Source organism: Chiloscyllium punctatum, chromosome 33 (assembly GCF_047496795.1).
Source record: "Chiloscyllium punctatum isolate Juve2018m chromosome 33, sChiPun1.3, whole genome shotgun sequence".
Classification (NCBI taxonomy): domain Eukaryota; kingdom Metazoa; phylum Chordata; class Chondrichthyes; order Orectolobiformes; family Hemiscylliidae; genus Chiloscyllium; species Chiloscyllium punctatum.
This window is the reverse complement of record NC_092771.1, coordinates 27,498,134-27,523,871: the sequence shown is the minus strand read 5'-3', so window position 1 is coordinate 27,523,871 and position 25,738 is coordinate 27,498,134. Positions and strand designations below refer to the sequence as shown.

The 25,738-nt window shown below is 41.6% G+C and overlaps 1 protein-coding gene across 3 annotated transcripts in view; it reads right to left on the bottom strand.

Moving 5' to 3' along the window:
* trip4 (thyroid hormone receptor interactor 4) overlaps window positions 1-25,738 on the bottom strand; it is a 144,211-nt gene that overhangs the window by 19,128 nt on the left and 99,345 nt on the right. For 2 of the 3 annotated variants that reach the window (XM_072553223.1, XM_072553222.1), the window contains exon 12: window positions 10,798-10,894. The exons of the other annotated variant lie outside the window; for it this stretch is intronic. In XM_072553223.1, the coding sequence (XP_072409324.1) occupies window positions 10,798-10,894 (97 nt within the window). The remainder of the gene's footprint in view (window positions 1-10,797; window positions 10,895-25,738) is intronic. 3 annotated transcript variants of the gene reach the window in all.

The following is a 25,738-nucleotide window of genomic DNA, read 5'->3' as shown; positions in this document are numbered from 1 at the left end:
CCCTGCACTCAATTTAAAAGGATCTTACAACCTCTGCTAAAAATACATCTTGTGCTGTCTTTCCAATACAGCTGGTGCACTCAAGTCAAGTCCATCTGCATCTGAGAGAGTAGAAGCCAAGCTTATGGCCACAGTTGCCTGAAAATGCCCAATCTCATCTGATCTCAAAAGCTAAGCAAAACCTGACTTGGTTAGTACGTGGATGGAAGACCACCTGAAAATATCAGGTGCAGTCAGCTTTGTGGTGCAGTCGTAGCGTTCCTACCTCCGAACCAGGAGGTCTGGGTTCAAGTCTCACCTGTTCCAGAGGTGTGTAATGATACCTCTGAACAAGTGGATTAGAAGATACCTACAATCTGCTTAAATGAGAGAAAGGTTGCATTAGCCAAACCTCAAATACAATGTAAGCTCATTTCTACCATGCTTATGCTGTACAAAATCTCTTTTATATTCCAGCCCGATAATGACTGCAAAATCACACATAATACTACTGATGCCGATATTAAGACTGCATAATAGGCACTTGTACATCCAGTTGTTTTGCCCCTAATGGCTTTAGTGAATTGGACAAGTCACAGCATTGAGGCCAACAACACACAAGTCTGACTGCTTTGGAAGCTGCAGCTTTAATACAGCAGTGTGCTATGCTAAGGGGTGCAAATAGCACAACTGTAATGTTTTTGTCACTCAGTACTGAACAAAGAGATTACTGAATAATAGCACAAATATTCTGCTTTAAGAAAAACCGAATTTGCATTTATATAGCACCTTTAATGCTCTTAGGACATTTCAAAGCATTTTGCAGAAAACCAAGTATTATTTAAAGTATTGCTGCTGTTGTAATGTAGGAAATTTGGCCATCGATTTCCACATAACAAGCTCTCATAGCCATGCAATTCCTTCTTGAAGGATAAATACTGGTCAAAGCAAAATGGAGGACACTCCTGCTCTTTACTCAAGGAAGGCCTTAGGACATTTTGCACTGGCTTGTGCAGATCGACAAAATCTAATGCTTAGGTTAATACCTCATTTGAAAGACCAACTCCACAAATCCAGAATTATCAGTGTTACACTAGGATTGTTAGCTTGGATCAGGTGTTCAATTCTCTGGAATGGGACTTGAAAACCAAAACATTATGACTCAGAGGCAGGAGTGCTCCCACTTGGACTGAGGTAGCACAAACAGGCCAGCTCTGTTTTGAACTCCCTCAACAGTAAACACAAGGTGGCTCAAATAATTTACAGCAATACCCGGTTACTGCAAACATTTCACTTGGAAGCTCAGTTATGTTGATATCATCTTTCATTTACACAACCTGCTGAATGAACAAAATGAGTCAGGTTACACTGCCCCTTTGCAGCCATTCAAATAGAACAACCTTCAACTCAGGACTGAACAAGACTTCAATGTCACATACTTTACCACTTGTGTCTTGCACAACTGGTTAGTCTGAACAAGCAGTCTGTAGAACAAGTAGTTCAGGAGAGTGGATGGTGTCAGGAGTAAGGCAATAATCATTCTGGTGGGTGCAGATTAACAATATGCCTAGTACTCACCTAGTTCATTCACAGTAGCTCACCGAGTCTGGCTGGTTATAGATATTTGAATGGGAGGTGCAATGGATCAGGCACTGGACTTTCATCTGTTGGCCCTTGGATCAAATACAGTCCATAATTGGATGAAAATTACCACTTTCCATTTTTGAAGGACAATTTGAATGGATTTTGGACAATTTCAACAGAATCTACAACATGAGGATTTTAGCTATGAAGTTGGCTAGACTGGGTTTGCTTTCACGAGAATGCAGGAGGTTGAGGGGTGATCTGATTGAAGTTTATAAGATTGCAAATGGCACGGATATAATGGGAAGTATGAGGCTTTTCCCCAGGGTGAAGGGGTCAATTAAGAGGGGACACAGGTTCAAGGTGTGCGGGGGGGTGGGGGGTGATGGTGGTGTAAAAGTTTAAAAGAGATAAAGGGTGTTGACTGCATGGAACACATTGCCAGAGGGGGTGGTGGAAGCAGACACAATAGCAGCATTCAAGAAGCACCTTCACAAATACATGAATAGGAAGGGAACAGAGGGATTCAGATCCTGTAAGCGAAGACAGTTTTAGTACAGAAGGGCAATGTGTGTCGGCACAGGCTTGGAGGGCTGAAGGACCTGTTCCCGTGCTTTATTGTTCTTTGTGATACCTTCCTAAATTCAGCAACTCAACTGCTTCTGAAGAGGTTATAGATTGGCTGATGCTTAAAATGGAAAATGCTAAAATGGTGAAGCAGAAAATGTTCTTCTGAGGTTGAATTTCTTCTGACTTATTAAAGAAAACTTTATCAAGCATTCACTGCAATGGATGCAAATTCTCCCCCCAAATGTGTTAAAAAGCAAATGACACTGTTGAAATAAATAATTGATTTAAGGGAAAGTTAAATAACCACATGAGCGAGAGAAGATTGGAAGAATTAGCTAATAAGAAGCTAATGAGTATGTATAGCCTTATGTATAGAATGAACAGTGCACAGATGGACCGCACTAAATTATGGCAAGTTTACCGAGCAACTTATTTAATTATTGCCCGTGAAAGCTTGCCATATACAAATTGGATGCCATCCCTTCATCACCTGTGAAGCGCTTTGACGTATTCTGAAAGGCACTATATAAATGCAAACTGTTCATTTTTCCTTTTACACCTAGATGAATAGATTCTGAAAGATAAAATAATTTCTTACAAAGGTTTAGCGTTGTAAGATGGAAGTAGATTTTGCTCTCATGCTGGTTGTTTTCAAAATCTCCAAAGGTCAACACACCACACTTTTCTCTCCCTGCCTAACATCGACCACATGTAGATGCAAAGAGAACAGTGACAAATGTTATTCAATCAGTGAGTCACTTGCTAGATTGCACTGACCACCATCAGGAACACACATTCACCCACGAAAAGCAGAAGTATGGTTCTTGATCCAGTATAAACCTAGTTTATCATGAACAATGCAGCATTTCATTGACTGTAGCTTAAGCTTAGAACCGTAACATCATTCAACAAGTCTTATAGAAGCTTATAAAATCATGAGGGGCACAGATAGGATAAATAGACAAAGTCTTTCCCCTGCGGGGGAGTCCAGAACTAGAGGGCATAAGTTCAGAGTGAGAGGGAAAGATATAAAAGGGTCCAAAGGGGCAATATTTTCAGCAGAAGGTGGTGTGTGGATGAAATGAGATGCTAAAGTAAATGGTGCAGGCTGGTACAATTACAGCATTTAAAAGGCAGCTGGATGGATTTATGAATAGGAAGGGTTTAGAGGGATATGGGCCAAGTGCTGGCGAATGGGACAAGATTAGGTTGGGATATCCGGTCGGCATGGACAAGTTGGACCCAAGGGTCTGTCAGAACCTTCAAAGTACAGTGGCTTGGCAGTGCGTGGCTTGGTGGTTAGCACTGCTGACTCACAGTGCAAGGGACCAGAGTTCGATTCCCGTTGCACATTCTCCCAGCATCTGTGTGGGTTTCCTCGGGGTGCACTGGTTTCCTCCCACAATCCATAGATGTGCAGGTTAGGTGAATTGGCCATGCTAAATTGCCCATAGTTAGGGGTAATGGGTTTGGGTGGGTTCCTCTTCAGATGGTCGGTGTGGACCTGTTGGGCTGAAGGGCCTGTTTCCATACTTAGGGAATCTAATCCAATCCACAGTGTTCACTGTTAGATTATTTTACATACTTCCTTGAGCAGGCTCAACAGGCAGCACGATGACTCAATAGTTAGTACGGTTGCCTCATAACACCAGGGACCCAGGTATGATTCCACCCTTGGGCAACGTTTGTATGGAATTTACACATTTGTCCCGTGTCTGCGTGGGTTTCCTACGGGTGCTCCAATTTCCTCTCTCAGACCAATAATGTGAAGGATAGGTGAATTGGTGTGCAGAGGAACCTTGATTATCCGAATTTCAGATTTACTGGCAAGATCGCAAGGTCCCGATGGTTCGCTAAATTGCGTTACCTGGCATTTGATTATCCAAACTTTCAATTATCCAACAAAATACTCCTCGCTTGTGTCACTCGGATAATCGAGCTTCCTCTGTATTAGCCATGGAAAATGCAGGGTTGCTCTTTGGAGGGGCAGTGTAAACGTGATGAGCCGAATGGCCTACTTCTACACTGTAGGGATTCTATGATTCTCGAAGACATTCTATCATTTGGTCATACACTTTTTCCAGTGTACTCACTTTAGAAGTGGCATAGTCACTAATGTCCAACCAGACTATAGGGCTGCTCGCTCCTTAGAGAGGTTTAACGTGAGGGTCATCACCCCTCGGGTGTGGGGAAAGGTCAAAGTGGTGGTCCTTCAATAGTAACCTCAGGTGGCGTGGGAACTGAATCCACACACAGCCATCTAGCCAACTAAGCTAACCAATAGGAAACAGGGTTATTTAGGTAAGTGGATTACAAGGATAGGTCTGTGCCTGAGAATGTTTTAGTTTAAACAGCAGCGCTGAACTGAGGCTAAGAACTTACATTCAAGGAAGAAATGGGAACAGAAATAAAATTCAGGTTTCTTACAGAATTTGCAGACCAAAAATATGGCTTTTCCCTATACCTTGAATTTTGATGATGCCTCATCACATTCTTAGGACAACCAAGCACTTTACATTTCAAGTAAAATCACTGTTTGAGTAGGCAAACATTATGGTCAATTTGCACACTGAAAGGCCCAATAAGCAGCAACTTAAATGAACAATGAGATAATTACTGCTTTGTGGCATTGCTTGAAAGAGTAATGTTGGCCAGCATACAGGAGAAACACATTGCTCTTTGGCAAATGATGCACTGGGACCTCTTATGTCTGTTTGAGCAGGCAGATGGAACCTTGGCAAAAATCTCATCTGAAAGCATGTTTACATTTCTTTTTCCACCTTATTGCAGTTCAAGACTCTTTGCTCAAACAGAGATGTTGATTATAAGCCTTGAAAAATCACAGCTCTGGTGCAGTTGATTTCCCGTTTGAAAGTACCAGCCAAGGAACAAATCGGCCACCGAGCTGAATCTGTTAAACCTCTGAAGAAAGGCTTTGACCCACTCTTGACTCAGGGATTGGAAAAAACACAGGCTTTGTGCTGGAACATGGTGATGAAATGGTTTAAAAATAGGCTTGGAGTCCAGGCAAATTGGACAGATTGAAAGACCTTCCTCAATCCAGTTTATGATTTGAAAATAAAAACATTGCTGTTGAGAGGTTTGTAATGAAGTAATTGTTGACTCAGTCATATGTTCCATCTTCAAACGCCTGTTCTTAATTATATCAATCCGACATCTTTTTCAACTTTGAGACTGTAAATTCCAATAATGGCCCAACTAATCCACACCCTCTATTCAAGCAGTCTTAAATATTGTCTCTTTTTTCAAGCCCATGTTTTGCATCCCAGTTGAGATACGTACAAGGCAATAAACTTCAACTTCTGGTCTCATTTTAGCAATGGTGAAGCTCTACCTTATTTGCTGTTTAGATTTTCGTTTCTGCCCAACTGTTTCGCTGGGTGGGGAATTCCACAGATTCACAACCTTTTGGGTGAAGAGGTTCCTCCTCAACTCAGCCCAAAATCTGCTCTCCCTTATTTTGAGGCTATACCCACTAGTTCTAACTTCAGCTGCCAGTGGAAACAACCTCCATGGTTCTATCTTATCTATTCCCTTCATAATTTCATCTATTTCTACAAGATTTTCCCCTCATTCTTCTAAATTCCAGTGAGTATAGTCCCAGTCTATCTCTCTTCAGAAGTCCAATCTCCCAACTCTAGATCAACCTAGTGAACCCTCTTCTACACCCCATCTAGTGCCAGTACTTCCTTTCTCAAGTAAGGAGACCAAAACTGGACATAGTACAGTTGCAACATACTTTTTAAACTCCATCCCTCTAGTGGAAAGACAATATTTCATTTGTCTTCTGAATTACCTGCTGCACCTGCAAACCACAAGAACACCCAGATCCCTCTGCACAGCATTATGCTGCAATTTTTCATCATTTAAATAATAGTCCATTTTGTTGATATTTGTATCAAAATGGATGACCTCACATTTAGCAAGATTGTATTCCATCTGCCAGAGTCTTAACCTATCTATACCTCTCTGCAGACTTTGTGTCCTCTGCACACTTTGATCCACCACTAATCTAGTCTCATCCGCAAACTTTGACACAATTCACTTGGTCCCCAACTCCAAATCATTGATGTTAATTGTAAACAATTGAGGTCCCAACACTAGGGAGGAAATTCCAGGATTTGGACCCAGCAATGGTGAAGAAATAGCGATATAGTCAGGATGGCGAGTGGCTTGGAAGGGAACTTGCATGTGGTGATATTCTCATTTATCTGCTGTCAGTGTCCTTCTAGTTGGTAAGGATTGAGGGTTTGGAAGATTTTATCTAAGAATCTTTCATGAATTTCTGCACTGCATCTTTTTTGACGGTATACACTATTTTTACTGAGAGTTTGTAGTGGAGCGAGTGCATATTTATGAACATGGTGGCAAGTAAACCAGCTGGATAATGACAAGCTTCTTGAGTACTGTCATATAGGGCAAGTGGGGAATATTCTAACACCCATGTCCTGTGCCTTGTAGATAATTGGCTGGCTTTGGGGAGTCAGGAGTTGAGTTACTTGCTGCAGGATTCCTAGAGTCTGACCTGCTCTTGCATCCACTGTACTTATTGGCACAGTATTTATATGGTTTGTGGTACACTACACATGAAACCATGGGTTGTGTTTGCATTCTGCATTAAAGTAGCAAAGGTACAGAACATTCATTCCTATTGAATCAGATTATTATATTCTAACACATTCCACTCACTAATCACTAACATTTATGCAAAATAGATTTCACGCTCATGTTCCCTCCATACCCAGTGGTGGAAGGATCAGTAACCAGTTCATGCTTTAAATTGGAATGATAGGTGTTGCCAATGTTGAGTTTAAAACACTCATATCGGTCTCCCGCATTGACCAAATAGCTCATCAGAAATTAGGTCTTAGCCCTAGCTATACAAATAGTAAATTTACTTCAGCGTCTCATCATGGGATAAATCTCTCATTCCAGGAATTGATTTTCTGAACTTTGCTGCACTGCCTCCAAGACAAGTATATCCTTCCTTAGATAGGGAGACCAAAATGGAGCATAGAACTATGGGTCTGCTCTCAAAGCCCAATTGTACTAAGACTGCCTTACTCCTGTACTCCAGTCTTCTTGCAATACAAGGTAAAAACAATGATTGCAGATGCTGAAAATCAAATACTGGATTAGTGGTGCTGGAAGAGCACAGCAGTTCAGGCAGCATCCAACGAGCAGCGAAATCAACGTTTCGGGCAAAAGCCTGATGAAGGGCTTTTGCCCGAAACGTTGATTTCGCTGCTCGTTGGATGCTGCCTGAACTGCTGTGCTCTTCTTGCAATACAACCCAACATGTGATTCGCCTTCTTAATTGCTTGCTTTACTGACATGCTAACTTTGTGTTCCTTCAACAAGTACACAAAGTCTTTCCAACATCAACATTTACAAATCTCACATCTGTTAAAAAATACTCTAGCCTTAATGTCACAATGAATAACCTTACATTTCCTTACATAATTCTCCATCTACTAATTTGCTGCTCATTCACTTAACCTGTCTATATCATGTTGTAGCCTCTGTGTCAGAGTTTACAATCCGCCTAGCTTCTTCACTAAAAAATTTGGATAAGTTACTCTAAGTTACTAATAATATTATATTGCAAATATAAATATAATACACTTGCGGCACAGGATAAAGTGAGGATTGCAGATGCTGAAGATCAGAGTTGAAAAGTGGGGGGCTGGAAAAGCACAGCAGGTCAGGCAGCATCCGAGAAGCAGGAGAATCAACGTTTCAGTGTAAGGCCTTCATCAGGAATGGGGAGGGATGGGGCAAGGTAACCGGGAACATTTCAGGGACCATGTCTGGGACACATGCATCATACAACCTCACCGCTCTGTGGCCGATCATTTTATTCTTACATAAGCAGCAAGCGGGTAACTAGAGAAACGATTGGTCCACTAAAGGATAACGAAGGAAGGCTGTGTGTCAAATCTGGGAGAATGGGTGAGATTCTGAATGATTACTTTGCATCAGTGTTCACAGAGGAGAGGAACATGATGAATGTTGAGATTAGAGATAGAAGTTTGATTAGTCTGGATCATGTTGACATAAGTAGAGAAGATGTGTTGGGTAGGCTAGAGGTTATTAAGGTGGACAAATCCCCAGGACCGGATGGGATCTATCCCAGGTTGCTGAGGAAGGCGAGAGGGGAAATAGTTGGGGCCCTGACAGATATATTTGTGGCATCCTTAAATACAGGTGAGGTGACGGAGGACTGGAGGGTTGCTAATGTTGTCCCCCTGTACAAGAAGGGTAGTAGGGACATTCCGGGTAACTACAGACCAGCGAGCCTGATGTCGGTGGTGGGAAAGTTGCTGGAGAAGTTACTGAGGAATAAAATCTATTTATATATGGAAAAGAATGGGCTTATCAGTGATAGGCAACATGGTTTTGTGCAAGGGAGATCGTGCCTTACCAAATTAATGGGAGTTCTTCGAGGAAATGACCAAGTTGATAGATGAAGGAAGGGCTGTTGATGTCATATACATGGGTGTTTGATAAGGTTACCCATGGTAGACTAATAGTGTTCTAGCTCGGTGGATAAAGAACTGGTTGAGCAACAGGAGACAGACAGAGTAGTAGTTGAAGGGAATTTCTCAAAATGGAGAAAGGTGACCAATGGTGTTTCACAGGGGTCAGTGTTGGGGCCACTGTTGTTTGTAATATACATAAATGATCTGGAAGAGGGCACTGTTGGTATGATCAGCAAGTTTGCAGATGACACAAAAACTCGTGTAATAGCACAAAACATAAGGGACTGTCAGAGAATACAGGAGGATATACATAGACTGGAAAGTTGGGCGGAAAAGTGGCAGCTGGATTTCAATCCAGACAAATGTGAGGTGATGCATTTAGGTAAGACTAATTCTGCAGCGAATTATACAATGAACGGAAGAGCCTTGGGAAAAGTTGATGGGCAGAGAGATCTGGGAATGCAGGTCTATTGTACCCTGAAGGTTGCTGCACAGGTGGACAGAGTGGTCAAGAAGGCATATAGTATGCTTGCTTTCATTGGACGGGGTATTGAGTATAAGAGCTGGCAAGTCATGTTAACATTGTACAAGACATTGGATCGGCCACATTTCTAATTTTGTGTACAGTTCTGGCTGCCACATTACCAGAGGGATGTGGACGCTTTGGAGAAGGTGCAGAGAAGGTTTACGAGGATGTTGCCTGGTGTGGAAGATGCTAACTATGAAGAAAGGTTGAGTAGGTTAGATTTATTTTCATTAGAAAAAAGGAGATGGGGGGGGGACCTGACTGAGGTTTATAAAATCATGAAGGATATAGACAGGGTGGATAGAGACAAGCTTTTTCCCAGGGTGAAGGATTCAATAAGTGGAGGTCATGCTTTCAAGGTGAGAGGTGGAAAGTTTAAGGGGGATACACACGGTGAGTACTTCACACAGAGGGTGATGGGCGTTTGGAACGTGTTGCCAGCAGAGGTGGTAGAGACAGGCACGGTAGATTCATTTAAGATGCGTCTGGATAAATGCATGAGTAGGTGGGGAATACAGCAATACAGATGCTTATGAATTGACTGAAGGTTTAGACAGTACATTTGGATCGGCTCAGGTTTGGAGGGCCGAAGGGCCTGTTCCTGGGCTGTAAATTTTCTTTGTTCTTTGTAACTCCCCCTCCCACTCTGCCAAGGACATGCAAGTCCTGGGCCTCCTCCACCGCCAAATCCAAGCCACCAAACACCCGGAGGAAGAACGCCTCATCTTCCTTGGGAGCCTCCAACCACACAGCATCAACACGAATTTCACCAGTTTCCTCATCTTCCCTCCCCCCACCTTATCCCAGACACAACTCTCCAACCCAGCAAAGCCCTCTTGATTTGTCCTACCTGTCAATCTTCCTTCCCACCTATCCGCTCCGACCTATCACCCACCTTCATCTACCTATCGCCTTCCCACTACCTTCCCCCCAGCCCCACTCCCACCCTCCTTTTATCTCAGTCCCCTTACCCCATCGCCACATTCCTGATGAAGAACTTATGCCCAAAACATAGATTCTCCAACTCTTCTGATGCTGCCTGACCTGCTGCGCTTTTCTGGCACTACACTTTGACTTTACACTTACAGACCCACAACATGAAAATGCACCAATTATCTCAACTCTGCTTCCTGTCCATCAATCAATCCGTCATCCACGCTAATATGTTATCCCCAACTCTTAACAGTCCTCATCTTGTGTATTAACTTTCTGGATAGCATCTACTCTTTTAAGGAATTCCACAGAATACACTAATAATGAAATGATTAAAATTTAGTGGTGCTCAAGCAGTACTATTTGGAGATGTGAAGGGCTAGAGAAGATTACACAGAAAGGAGGCCACAAGACCGTGAAGGGGCTTATAAAAAAAAATGGAAATTTTAAAATGAGGTGGTTGGAAAGAAAGATATCGATTTCCAAATATAAAAAATGGGACAGGAATGAAAAAAACCATCCGTACCACTCTTATAGTAAGTGCTTAAACAAAATAATCAAAAATACAAAAGAAAAGCTGTATCAGAAGTGCATTAACATTTGTAAAGCAGCCCTTTTAGAATCTTAGAGACATTTAGATTTTAAAAACGATATCATGAACCAAATGTCAGCACTGACTTTGTTCCCTAACCAGTCACTTACATATCTTGTGGCGTCCTTTAATTGGAAATTTCACAAGCAGTTCCTGGGGATTGGTGCAAATGAAGACAAATGGAGAGCCACATTCTTGATCTGTAAACTGAAAACAAAAATTAAACATTCAGTACTCTTTCGCCATGGACAGGTGGGAACTCTCCTTCCTCCAGTTCTTCGTACATAAACAGCTCAAGTCACACAGGTACACCTCAGAGAAACTCATGACCTAACGTTACAACCTCTACCTCCTCCACCAACTCAAATTAAATACTATAATTTCATTCTTCAGTTCAGTACTGGCTTCAATCTACCATTCCCTGCCCCAGATTCTAGTCAAAGGAGGCACACCCAAAGGATTCCAGGAGATTTATGCAGCCAAACAGAAACATCAATGGTACAGGTTTTACTCCTGTTTACTTTCAGGAGAGTTTCTTAAATCCAGTAAGGGAAGCACCTGGAAGCAACCACTTGCCTACTTCTCAGGAAAACCGGAATACACTGGAAGCTCTGAGCAGTAGTGGCTGTTTAAGAGCTGTAATTGCATATAGTAAGTTTTAAAGGGAAAGAGATATTTTTGTAAGCTTAAAGTGCAAGTTGCCTTCGAAAAGAGTATGGTTAAGATGGTGCTTTTAGGCAACAGTCACATTAAAAATCTCAAAATGTGAAATCCTGTTGTATCGTCTTTTTTAAATGCTAACTGGGCGTTTGAATTTATTTTTGAGACATTAATCGATTGCTGTGGGAATTACAAGAATTACCAACATATCAGACGAGGTGTAATTGATGGAAAGGCAATGGCCTCATATGGAGGCAATGGTCGTTAATGTGGAGACTATTAATCCAGAAAACCAGCTAATTTTCTGGAGACCTGGGTTCAAACCCCATTTTAACTAAATAATAAAATGTCTGGAATCAAGAGTCTACTAATGACCATGAAACCATTGCCAAATGTTGGAAAAACCCACCTGGTTCATGAATGTCCTTTAAGGAACAAAATCTTCCATCCTCACCTCTTCTGGCTTATATGTGACTCCAGACCATAGCAACACAACTGTCTCTCCGTAATGTCCTTGCAAGACACTCGGTTGTTTCAATCACGATGAAGTCTCAGCAAGAAGTGAAATCGGATAGACTACCTGGGATGGACCGAGGCACTAGAAAACTGGCAGACACAGCCCCTGTCGACCTAGCAAAATATTCCTTACTAACATCTGGGAGCCACTGCCAAAATTGGGAGAGCTGTGTCACAGACAAGTCAAGCAGCAGCCTCACATTGTGTGTAAGGTATGACTCTGAGTGTATGACTATGTCCCAGACATTACCATCACCATCCCTGGATTCATCCAATATCCAACAGCAGGACAGACCCAGCAGAGGTGGCGGCATAGTGAAGGAGTTGCTCTGGGAGTCCTTAACATTGACTCTGGGCCCCATGAAGTCTCATGACTTCAGGTTAAATACGGGAAAGGAAATCTCCTGCTCATTACCACGTACCGTCCTCCATTGGCAGAGCCACTAACAGTGGCTGGGCAGCAGAAGTACTGATCAAACTGATTGGGTTCTAAAGGAGAGCGCTGTTAGACTGAATCTGAAGCAACTGGTGAGATAACCAACAAGAGGGAAAAACATACTTGCCCTCAATCTGCCAACTGCAGATGCATTCATCCATGACAGCACATGTTAGAGTGACCAACACACAGTCCTTGTGGAGACAAAGACTTAAAAAAGACTATGACCAGAAGACACAGCCCTCTATTGTTTTCAATCGAGCTGCTTTCTTTGCTGCTGAAAATGTTGCCTTTTTGATTCTTTCATACATGCCCTGGATATTTCCTGTGTTCAAGATCATAAGATATCGGAGCACAATTAGATAATTTGGCCCACTGATTCTGCTCCATCACTTCCAGACACACATTCCCCTCCCTCCCTTGCCAGTCTTCTGCAGGAACTGTTCCTTTCAGGAGACTCTTCTGTCACTCCCAACAGACCACCCCCCCCTCCCCCAAAGCCCCACACCACTTTCTCCTGCAACACCTGTCTGCTTACTTCCTCCCTCCTCAGTATCCAAGGGCCCAACACACCTTCCAGGTGAAGCAGCACTATACTTGCACTTTACTCAATCTAGTCTACTGCATTTACTGCTCACAATGTGGTCTCCTGTACATTGGGGTAACAAAGCGTAGACTGGGTGACCACTTTGCAGAACACCTATGTCCTGTCCGCAAAAGAGACTGCGACCTTCCAGTTGCCTGCCACATCAACACAGCTGCTTGTTTCCTGGCCAACCTCTCTGTCTCAGGATTGCTGCAATGCTCCAATGATGCGCAGTGCAAGCTGGAAGAGCAGCACCTCATCTTCCACTTAGGAACTCTACAGCCTTCTGGACATGACATCGATCACTTTAGTTTGAACTCTCCCATGACTTTACCCCAATCTCCCCACACTGTGCCTTGTTATCACAGTCTGCTATGACACACAGTCCACTAACAGTTCCCATTAACAGCTACTCATCCTCCTAGCCTGATCGTTATCCACTACTTTGACTGTCCAACTGTCCTTTGTTCTGAGGAAGGGTCACTGGACCCAAAACATTAACTCTGATTTCTCTCCACAGATGCTGCCAGACCTGTTGAGCTTTCCAGCAATTTACAGCATCCACAGTTCTTTCCATTTCTATTAGGAGAGTGCTCCAGTTTACATGTGATGCAAAAAATTGTTATCCTAAAAAAACCAAAGGCAACCAAAGCCATTGCAACCCCTACTGAGACAATTCCTTGTCAAGCATTCCATGCAAATTATTTGCCTGTTACCCTCATCAGACTATAGATTCTTATTGAATCCATCAATCCCAGTACAGTTTCAGATCTTGACATGATCTTTCCAGTCTACCAGCTGCAAGAGAAATACAATGATCAAAAGGAGACCACTAGGAAACCACTAGATGTTATCTTTGTCAATTTCACCAGTACAATTGACTATATGCAGTCTATTTAAGTTGCTGGAGGAAACTAGGCATCTGGTAACGCTGCTCAAATGTGATATCCTCTTTCCATGACAACATGATGAGTAAGGTCAGCTGTGAAACAGCTGCACTGATGTCCAGGAGCTTCACTGAGGTCAGACAGGGTTATATTGGCAATTCTTTTTCCTGCTGTTATATGCCTTCAGGTCATCTGTGGAGTGTCTCCTTTACAATCCAGAACTGGCAAATCTTATTTATCCGCAGATGCCCGAGATCCAATATAAAGGTGTGCCTAATCTTCATTAAGGAGTAGCACTATGGTAATGATACCACACTAATATTCCATAGTAAGGAACACTTAGAATCATAAGGCAAATAATTTATAGGACATTGGACTTAAGAGCAGGACCAGGCCTTGCAGATCTTCTGTCATTCAATAAGATCGTGGAAAATCTGTTGTGGTCTCCTCTTAACTGTTGGCAACTCCCAAACCTCCACTCCTTTATCAGAAAGCTATCTTAGCTCCACCTCAAATAAATTCATTCATCCAACCTCCACCCCTTTCCAGGGGAGAAAATTTCACAGTGAACATTTTCTCACCTTTATCTTAAAACCACCTTTATCTTATATTCTTAACAACTTTCTCCCCTAGTTCTCACCCTTTACATAATGGGAAACATCAAGTCTCCTCAGGATCTTACACATTTCAATAAGATCATCTCTCGTTTCTTTTCAACATCAGCAAGCATAGGCTTAAATCTTTTCAATCTTTCTTCGTAAGATAGGCCCATCATCCCAGGGGTGAGGCAAGTGAACTTTCTCTAACTGCTTATACAGTCTGTTCTGCTATAACGGGATAGATGCATTCTCGTGCAACCTAGTGTTATAGAAAAATCAGGCAATAGAAATAACGGGGCCTATGGGAAAAACAAGATTGGGGCGAACCACCAAAAATATCAGTAAAACTCAAAACAAAAATACTAGTTCGCCTAACTCAAATGACAGCACAGTCTAAGTAAATGTTAAAAGCATAAATATTTACGAAATAATAACACTTTATAGGGTTTCTGAGTTTGCTGAGTTACACTACTGTATTAGGGCAGGGGCTGAGGGTTATCATCAGCATCATCACTACTTTCAGTGCAGTTCTGGATGCAGGATTATTTAGTCCAGAAGTAGATGGCTGCGGTTCATTATCCTCAGACTGTTTCTTGGGGGTTGGCTTAAAAATTGTATCTAGTTTTTGCTGCTTTATCAGTTTTCTCCTTTCATGAAGAAGCTGTTCAGGTGGTGCCATATAAAGACTTTATGCCACAAACTGCTATCCTGCTGCATTCTGCATTATAGTCATTGTCTTCTAAGAACTGCAACTGCTCCTCAACTTCTCTCAGGACAGAGGCTAAAATAGAGGTGGAAAGTTCACGTAGTGCTGCATTCTGGGCTTCATTGTCTTCATCTTGAGCTCCAATTTCTCTCGTAGCAACAAGTTGTTGTAGGTCAATCTCCACTTCTTCAAATCCAACTTGATTTGCAAGAGCAACACAATGTTCTTTGATTGCTGGAAGCTCCTCTAACGGTTCAAACCTTTAAAATCATGAAGGAAATCTGGGAGAAGTTTCCACCAAAATGCATGCAAGCAGGAACCTTACTGATGTCACCCCAGGCCTCCACAATAATGTCAATGTTAATGTTAACATTCTTAATGGTAAAGCTCTTCCAAAATTGAAGAACATTGTCCTCATTATCCCCCTCAGTAGCTATAATCAGCTTCCTGAATGTGTGTCTTAAATAATAAGCCTTAAAAGATGCTATTGCACACTGGTCCATGGGCTGAATAACAGCAGTTATGTTCAGAGGTCGAAGTAGCACTCTAAGATGTTTTCAGAAAGCTCACCAATGGTGGGAGGGTGGCTTGGTGCATTGTCCAGAACGAGGAGAATCTTGAAATCCAAATTTTTTCTCCTGCAATAATTTCTAAGAACATTTTCAAAAACATCAACAATAAAGGTCATAAAAAATTTGCCCCATCATCTAATCTCTGTTGTTTGATCTGAAGTAAACACCTAGAGTGGACTTAAAGTAACCGGGGACGGAATCGCATAATAGCCAATGGGAGCTCACGTTTTTAAAAAAAATGGTCCCCAATTCACCAACTGCATTACAGCCTAATCGCATTGACGAAACATATGTTACAAGAGAACAACCTGTATATATTTTTCTCTAATAAGGAAATTAAAACTGTACACAGTGCTCAAGATGCGTTTGTATACAGTTGCAATAAAATATCGTACTTCTGTATTTCATTCCCCTTGCATACACGCCGACATTCCATTTGCCTTCAGCTAGACATTGAGTCCCATTATGGTTGAATTTTCAGAACATGCCAGCCGTCTAGCCAGACGAGCTGGATACATTTATCTCTACGAAAATCATGAAACAAAGTACAATTTTAAAAATAAATGAAAGGCTTTTCTTGAAGCCATCGGCTTTGTAAACCCACCAATAATTGTTTGGTTTGACCACTAGCAGCAGGAAGACAAATGCCAGCAACCAGGATGCTGTCAATGTGAAGAGACGACAGTTTGGCAACGTAACACTGAAGGGTGCCAACGGAATTATGAGATGAATTGTAATAACGAATTTCCTTCACTGAGTTGATAGATTGGAACCAGCCAAGGTATATTACCACGATGGGCAAAATCAGAGCTTGGAGGATGATAAAAGAAACAGATTAAGATGAAGCAGAAAAGGGTGTGTATGACAGATGTCAGGTGGATAAAACAAGAAACAACCAAGCTAAACACAGAAGTTTCAAATGGGAAGTGAAAAAAACATAGAAGCAAATCAAGAAGAGACTGGCAGTTAACAAACATGGGGATCAAACAATCTTTTATAGTATATATGTCGTGAAAGGGTTGTAAAAGGACAATTTAAACTGGCAATTGATAAGTAAAAATGTGACAGCACAGCTAAGGGATGAAATGAACACTTGACATCTCTCTTTACCAAGGAGGAACCTGCCCAAGACACAGTAAAATACGGGGCTATTAAAATATTGGCATAATAATGAATAACAATGAATAAAAATGGATAGTAGCTAGCTGTATGTAAAGTTGATAAGTCACCAAAATCAGACGACATGCATCAAGTATATTGAGTGAAGTACAAGTGGCAATTGCCAAGTTGTGTGGCATAGAGTCACAGAGGTGGGGGTGGTGCCAGAGGAACTGGTGAACTGTAGATGTCAAACCCTTTTTAAAATAAGGATTTAAGGTTCATCTCAACAATGAGAAAATTTCAGTTAAGTCCAAACAAAATTTACAGTTACTTGGACAAATATAGATAAACGTGGATTCCGACCTGAAGCATCGACTCCCCTTCTCCTCTGATGCTGGTTAACCTGCTGTGCTTATTCCAGCTCCATTCTTTATGCTCCAACCTCCACCTCCCCCCTCCCCCCTCCCCCCTCCCCCACCCCAACCCACCAAATAAATCTGTTAAGGGCACACACTGTCTCATTAACTAGGTGGCATTTTTTTGAGGTGGTAACAGAGAAGTTGATGTGTTGCACGTGGACTTCCAGAAGACATTTGATGAAGTGCAGTACAACAGACATGTAACAAATCTCAAGCTCATGGAATAATAATGATATAATAACAGCAGCATGGATATGAATTTGGCTGAGTGACAGGAAACAGTCAGCAGTGGTTAATGTCAAACGAAAACAGAAGTCGCTGGAAAAAATAAGCAAGTTTGACAGCATCAATAGATAGAAAACAGAGTTAACATGGAGTCCAGTGACCCTTCAGAACTAGAAGCAGCTAGATACAGGTGGTATTTATGCTGATGATGATGTGGGGAGTATAGCTTTGAGGAAGAACAATATTACATCTTCCACTTTGGTAACTTACAGTTTTGGGGGTTCAATATTGAGTTTAACAATTTCAGAGCATGAACACCTCCTTCCTTATCCATTACCTACTCCGACAACTTTAAAGTCCAGTCATGAAATGGATTGCTGTCACCACAGCCACCTCATTTTCAACTATCAGTAGTCCCCATTATCACTTATCTAGCTTCTCTTCTTCCCGGACGTACTATCAGCAATCCCTTTGTCTGGCTATCTTGATTTTTCCCCTGTCTCTTGGTCTTTCTCCCGCTCTCTCTCTGGGTTCAGTCACTGCCTACTTGTTCACTCGATTTCCACCCCACCCTCTTTCCCCAACTCCCCACCATCAGGATAAATACCAAATTTTCCTAACTGCTTCCAATCTGAAGGAGGATCACTGGACTCAAAGCATTAACGGTGGTTTCTCTCCACAGTTGGTGCCAGACCTCCTGAATTTCGAAAGCAATCTCTAGTTTGTTTGAAACAGACCGCCAGGATCCACAGTTATTTGTTTTATTTTAGTGAATACTGGATGTATTTGAAGTCTGGAGGATGGTATGCAATGGATTCCCAAAGATCAGCATGAGGAACATTATTCTTCCCGATAAACATTAATGACCCAGAATTGGGTGTACTAGATACAATTTGCAGACAACATAAAACTTGAAAAAGGATAACAATTTAAGATGTTCAGTAAAAGAAGCAATGGCAACATGTGGGGAGGAAATAAAAAGTGTCATGCAGTGAATGGTGAGGATCTAGAATGCACTCTCTGAAAAGGAGGTTGGTGGGAGATTCAACCACAGCTTTCAAAAGTAAAATGGAATCATTACCTGAAGATAAAAAAAGTTGCAGGGTTACAGGGTAGGGGGAGGGAAGTAGGACTAGCTGAGTTATTCTTTCAGACAGCCAGTACAGTTAAGTTGGGCTGAATGACCTCATTCTACACCTATAACCATTTTACGATTCCATAAATTCCAAATTTAACACTGTGGTCTCTCTTCAAATAGATTCTTCCATGACAGCTATTGAGAGCTACATCTATATTTCCAGGAGAATCTGGTATGTTTTTAAAAATGAAGTTAAATGCTTTGTGGACGGCGCGGTGGCTCAGTGGTTAGCATTGCTGCCTCAGTCCTAGGGACTCAGATCTGACTCCAGCCTTAGTTTGGATTTTGCAAATACTCCCCACATCTGCGAAGATTTCTTCCAGTGCTCCTGTTTCCTCCCACAGTTCCAAACATATGCAATTTAGGTGAACAGTCGTGCTAAATTGCCCAAAGATTCCAGGGATGTGTAGGTTAAGTGGATTAACCATGGGATATACAGGGTTACGGTAGGGGGATTGGGTCCGAGTGGGATGTTTCTCGGAGGGTCGGTGTGGACTCAATGGGCCAAGTGGCTGTTTCCACACTGTAGGGATTCACTGACTAGTAGGAGGTGGAGCAGAGCAGCCTAAATTAGATACTAAACCTCAAACTTGATAACACTCCTAAGCAGTACAATAACTTTAGAGATTCACTTCATCGACAGTGATTCAGATCAAATTTTATTGATGTCAGAGATTTATCTATCGCGCCATTTGTAAACTCAAACAATGGAACAATCAACTTCCATCCATTTCTAAACATAATATACTGAACATGACCAAACACTGACTCTTGACAATAATTGAGCTAATAAGTTGAAGGACCAAAAATAAATCAGTAAGAATAGTAATTTATGCACAAGTCCACAGTGTCCTATGCTCGAGTCTCAATACTTCTTGTTACTAGTTTCCCCACTTTGCTACCACCTTTATTTATTTTTTAAAAAACAATAGACTGGAGAGAAGAACATAAAGAAGGTTAATAGTAACCACAATTAATTGCAACTTACTATGTTGAATGACTAAAAATTAGAAGGTTGAGCAATGTAATTCAAGCTGTGTTTATCCACTGCATCATTACACATTAGTACACAATTCCCATTTTGCAACATCAGTGCAAATGTGTGACTGATGCCAATTACATGGAAAGGAGCAATTATTTACCTCAACTACTGAACTATCAAGTATGACTCTTTAAGCGAATTTAACCTTAATCTACATATTAATGAATGAGAGAAAAGTAAATAAAGCCACGTCCACCTTTCAAGGCTACGTGCTGATCTGCTTATCCTCCAGGATCATTATTTAGCTGTTCGCCTAAATTTTGAGAATTCAGATGGATAGAAAAGACCTCACAACATGACAGCAGTATGGTCCGAGCCACCAGCTACCCTCTGACAAGTCCACCAAAAAGTGTCAACTGATTAACCAATCTTGCTGTGAAAATGGCTGCAGTGTTTGGCTGGGAAACAGCAATGATTACAATAGTGCTTTGGATCCTCCTGAGATTTTGAAAGGCATGAAATAATTGCAAGTTCCTCCTTCACAAGGGAACAGTTAGGTAACAATGAGTAAAATTTGCACATAATTACTTGTAAATTTTTGATTTCTCATAAAACAAAATAACAAAATTTTAAATGGAAGGATTTCAAATTCCCACACAAGATTTAAGTCCAGGGATGTATAGCTGATAATTCTGGGACAAACAGACATTTATAGAGTGCTTATGGAAAAAAAAAGTCACTTTTGCCTTTCCTTGCTCCCGTACAAAACCTTAAAAATTCCTCCATTGCTTTGAACTTGCCATCGAATTTCCTCTCCTGCAGATTCAAAAATCAATTTGCACTGACACAATATGTTTAACACAGCACTAGGGCACTTCACACCATAGGAAAGAAATGGATCCTAGAACAGACAGTCAATAAGTGAGCCAATCAAGTGATTCTGCAGATATAAAAGAGAATGAGGTGACATTTGGGAGAGCATTCAACTGATATTACATCAATTGTAATTTAAAAGCTAAGATTGATAGATTTTACCGAACAAAGTAGAAATATAGACCATGGCAGGTTTATGGAGTTAGCTCACAGATCAGATTTGATCTTAAGGGGTCTGAATGGCTTGGAGAAAGATGCCTAAATGTATGGCTCAGAAAGTGATGGGACTGAAGATGGTTACACAGATAGAAAGCATGATTTTTCGATAAGGACAAATTAAGTTGCGTGCTCGCAAAGGGAACAGGAAACCAGTGGAGGTCAGAGTATGGGTTTATAGGCAAGTGCAGTTAGTGCATTCAGTTACTTTTTCTTCCTCCTCTCACTTCCCTTCATTGTCTTTTTATGTTTTTCATTCAAATTTATTACATTCTTTCAGCCTTCCTCCTCAAACTTAACTTGAAAACGTAAAATGTTTTAAGATGTCTTTTTCTCCATCCGCAAACACACTCTTAGCCCTGCTCAACAGCACTAGGGATTGGGCCAAAAGCACCGATATCATCAAAAACACCCATGAGCCAAACATGACTTTTCTTTTGCAACAATTGCAGTGACAGAGACTATAAAAAAAGGCTGATGAAGGAGCATCGCTCCGAAAGCTAGTGTGCTTCCAATTAAACCTGTTGGACTATAACCTGGTGTTGTGTGATTTGTAACTTTGTACACCCCAGTCCAACACCGGCATCTCCAAATCATGACTGAAGAGGGAAATCAGGAAGGCAAAAAGGGGAGATGAGATAGCCCTGGCAAATAGGGTTAAGGAGAATCCAAAGGATTTTTACAAATACATTAAGGACAAAAAGGTAACTTGGGAGCAAATAGAGCCCCTCAAAGATCAGCAAGGCGACCTTCGTGTAGAGCCGCAAGAGATGGGGAAGATACTAAATGAGTATTTTGCATCAGTGTTTACCGTGGAGAAAGATATGGAAGATATAGAATATGGGGAAATAGATGGTGACATCTTGAAAAATGGCCATATTACAGAGGAGGAAGTGCTGGATGTCTTAAAATGCATAAAGATGGATAAATCCCCAGGACCTGATCAGGTGTACCCTAGAACTCTGTGGGAAGCTAGGGAAGTGATTGCTAGGCCCCTTGCTGAGATATTTGTATCATCGATAGTCAGTGAGGGGCCAGAAGACTGGAGGTTGGCTAACGTGGTGCCACTATTTAAGAAGGGTGGTAAGAAAAAGCCAGGGAACTATAGACCAGGGAGCCTGACGTCAGTGGTGGGCAAGTTGTTGGAGGGAATCCTGAGGGACAGGATGTCCATGTATTTGGAAAGGCAAGGACTGATTAGGGATAGTCAATATGGCTTTGTGCATGGGAAATCATGTCTCACAAACTTGTTCGGGTTTTCCGAAGAAGTAACAAAAAGGATTGATGAGGGCAGAGTGGTGGACTTCAGTAAGGTGCCCGACAAGGTTCCCCTTCAGAGACTAGTTAGCAAGGTTAGATCACATAGAATACAGGGAGAACCAGCCATTTAGATACAGAACTGACTCAAAGATAGAAGACAGAGGGTGGTGGCAGAGAGTTGCTTCTCAGACTGGAGGCTTGTGACCAGTGGAGTGCCACAAGGATTGGTGCTGGGTCCACTACTTTTCGTCATTTATATAAATGATTTGGGTGTAGGTAGTAAGTTTGCAGATGACACAAAAATTGGAGGTGTAGTGGACAACAAAGAAGGTTACCTCAGATTACAACTGGGTCTTGATCAGATGGGCAAATGGGCTGAGAAATGGCAGATGGAGTTGAATTTTGATAAAAATGAGGTGCTGCATTTTGGGAAGGCAAATCTTAGCGGGACTTGTACACTTAATGGTAAAGTCCCGGGGAGTGTTGCTGAACAAACAGACCTTGCAGATTCATAGCTCCTTGAAAGTAGAATCGCAGGTAAATAGGGTAGTGAAGGCGGCATTTGGTATGCTTTCCTTTATTGGTCAGAGCATTGAGAACAGGAGTTGGGAGGTCACGTTGCAGCTGTACAGGACATTGGTTAGGCCACTGTTAGAATATTGTGTGCAATTTTGGTCTCCTTCCAATTGGAAAGATGTTGTAAAACCTGAAAGGGTTCAGAAAAGGTTTATAAGGATGTGGCCAGGGTTAGAGGATTTGAGCTACAGGGAGGACGAATATGCTGGGGCTGTTTTCCCTGCAGCGTTGAAGGGTGAGGGGTGACCTCATAGAGGTTTATAAAATCATGACGGATATGAATAGGATCAATCGGGGTGGAGGAGTCCAGAAGTAGAGGGTATAGATTTAGGGTGAGAGGGTAAAGCTATAAAAGGGACCTAAGGGGCAACTGTTTCATGCAGAGGGCAGTGTGTGCATGGAATGAGCTGCAAGAGCAAGTGATGGAGGGTGGTCCAATTACAACATTTAAAAGGCATCCGGATGGGTATATAAATAGGAAGGGTTTAGAGGGATATGGGCCAAATGTTGGCAAATGGGAGTAGATGAGCTGGTCGGCACGGATGAGTTGGACAGAAGGGTCTGCTTCTGTGTTGTACATCTCTATGACTCTAAATGTGACTCAGAGATACAAAATAACATTGAATGATGAACATTTTGTCATAGCCTGAGTTCAGCAAGTGCTGACTAACTCTCTTTTTGAACTTTATATAAGAGAACTCCTGGGGACAGGACAATATGAATGAAGGCTTCAGTCTGAGAGTATAGGGCTTTATTGTACGTCACATACATTGATAATAATGGTTTTCAGCTAACTGCGATCATTAAATATGCATCTTATTTTTATGTTAGTGACAAACACCAGCTTAGGTATCAAATGTTTTCAGATTAACTACAGTAAATGCACCAATATATATATTTATTAAATAAATCTGTTAACTAATAATCATGGCTACTGAACAACGCCCTGTTTTGCTTGTATTTTTATGGTCTTCAGATATCTTGTCAGTGCAGTGGTTTATGCCCAGTGACTTTCAGTGAGGAGTGGTAAGGAACATTTGTGATAATACTCACCTTCAAGCTGAACAACTTTCCCTTGACATTCAATGACATGACCATCATCAAATGACGCACCATTCAAATCTTAAGGGTTACATCACCAATCATCAGAAACTTTACTGCAACAGCCACATAAATACTGTAGTTATTAGAGCAAATCAGAGACTGAGTTTTAGATGGCAATGGTTCACTCCTGATTTCTCAAAACTTTCCATCACCTACAAGGAATATGCCAGTCAGAAATGTAATGAAATACTTTCTATTTGCTTGGATAGGTATAGTTTATGGGAGCAACTAAAGATTTTGATTAAGTCCCAATTTTAATACATAGTCAGACAGACAGATGCTCATTTGCAAATCTTTATCCTGCACATTCCCATTCTACCCAAATAAGAGAAACAAAGTGCATGTTTTAACATTTTTTTTCTTAACTAAGAGACCGGAGACTCTCATATTTTTCCAGCTTTGCGACTTAAAAACAATAACCATGAGGACTTTTTTTACAAAAACAACACAGAAGTGATGAGTATTTTAGAGGGAGATCAGACATCAGAGATCCTTCTAAAATTCAACCTTTTTAAAACAAACTGTTCATTTAGGATTGGAGATGCTGGTGTGGACTGGGGTGTATAAAGTTAAAAATCACAACACCAGGTTATAGTCCAACAGGTTTCAGAGCGTCACTCCTTCATCAGGTGATATCACCTAGCCGAAAGCTAGTGCTTCCAATTAAACCTGTTGGACTATAACCTGGTGTTGTGCGATTTTTAACTTTGTTCATTTATGCAATGAGTGTTGCTAGCATTTGTTACCCATCCCCAAGAACCAGTGCAGTCCAGGTGGTGTAAAAACACCCACAGCACTGTAAGGTAGGGAGTTCCAGGATTTTGACTGACCAGGACTGAAGGGAGCAGCCATACAGTTTCAAGGAAATGTAATGTACCAGTTGAAAGGGCGTTACAATGGGGGTTTTGCCATGTGCCTACCACGGTTGTCCTTTTTTGTAGATGCTGGAAATTACAGGTTTGGAACAAGTGTTGGTTGAGTCTCACTGAGTTGCTGCAGCAGTGCATTCTAGATGTGGATGAGATGTTATAAGGCACTATTTGCCTCAATAGGTGAGTTGAAAAGCTAAACAGCTAAGTTACCCCAGTTCCAGTCCCAAAATGCATCCCCTAAATCATCATAAATGCAGATGACTGTTTTATGGAGTAGGGGTGGGATAATGCCGTGTGCATTTTTGCTGTCACATTTCCTGAACAATAACAGTGACCAATGTTTGCTCTAAGCAGAGCACACGATCAGCATTAGCATACTAGTTGAGGCATTGACTTCCAATTCTAGAAGTTGCTGCTATGCACGGGCTTTGGAAGCCCATACAGCCTGTAAGAAAATTACAGGGAACGCTGGCAGGAATTACACTGCTGCAAAGCACTTTGAAACATCATGAAAACCATGATGTTATTGAAAGACTTACTTCCTTCCACTTTATTTTACTTGCCAGTCATCACAAAGCCATAATGTTGTCACGATATGAACAAATTTAGTATCTACAGAGTTGCAAATGGTACTGAAGAGTGTACGATCAGCGAACATCCTTTTCACAGGGGGAGGGGTGTGCCATTGATGGAACAAAGATGGTTCTTCTTCAGAAACCATCATGAGAAATTCCAAAGGCCGCAACAGTGCCGCAATTTAACATCTCGTCCATATACAGAATGCACTGCTGCAGCAACACACAGAGTCAATCAACAGCATGTTCCAGACTGAGACTTCCAGCACCTACAATAAAGGACAATGGTGGTCGGCATATAGCAACACCCCAATGTGTAAGATCCCTTTCAACATGCACATTGCATTGCTTTGAAACTATATTGCAGCTTCCTTCAGTGTTGGTGGTTCAAAATCGTGCAGCTCCATCCCTTACAGTACTGTGGGTATTCTTACACCACATAGACTGCAGCGGCTCAAGGATGTAGCCTACTATCACCTTCTCAAGGGCAATTGGGGATGGGTAACAAATGTTCGCAACATTCAAATCACGTAAATAAATAATTTTTTTGAACATGGTTGTACTTTAAAAAGATCTCTGATGTTAGAACTCCCTCTAAAATATTTAAACAAGCTCTACGATCTTCCTTTGTACAAGTTATGACTCTCGCCACTGAAAACCTCTGTCTGATTTCCATTAAGTTCAATATTACGAGGCTCCTTGATGCCACACTTAATTAAATACTGCTTATGTTGCTCTCATCTCACCT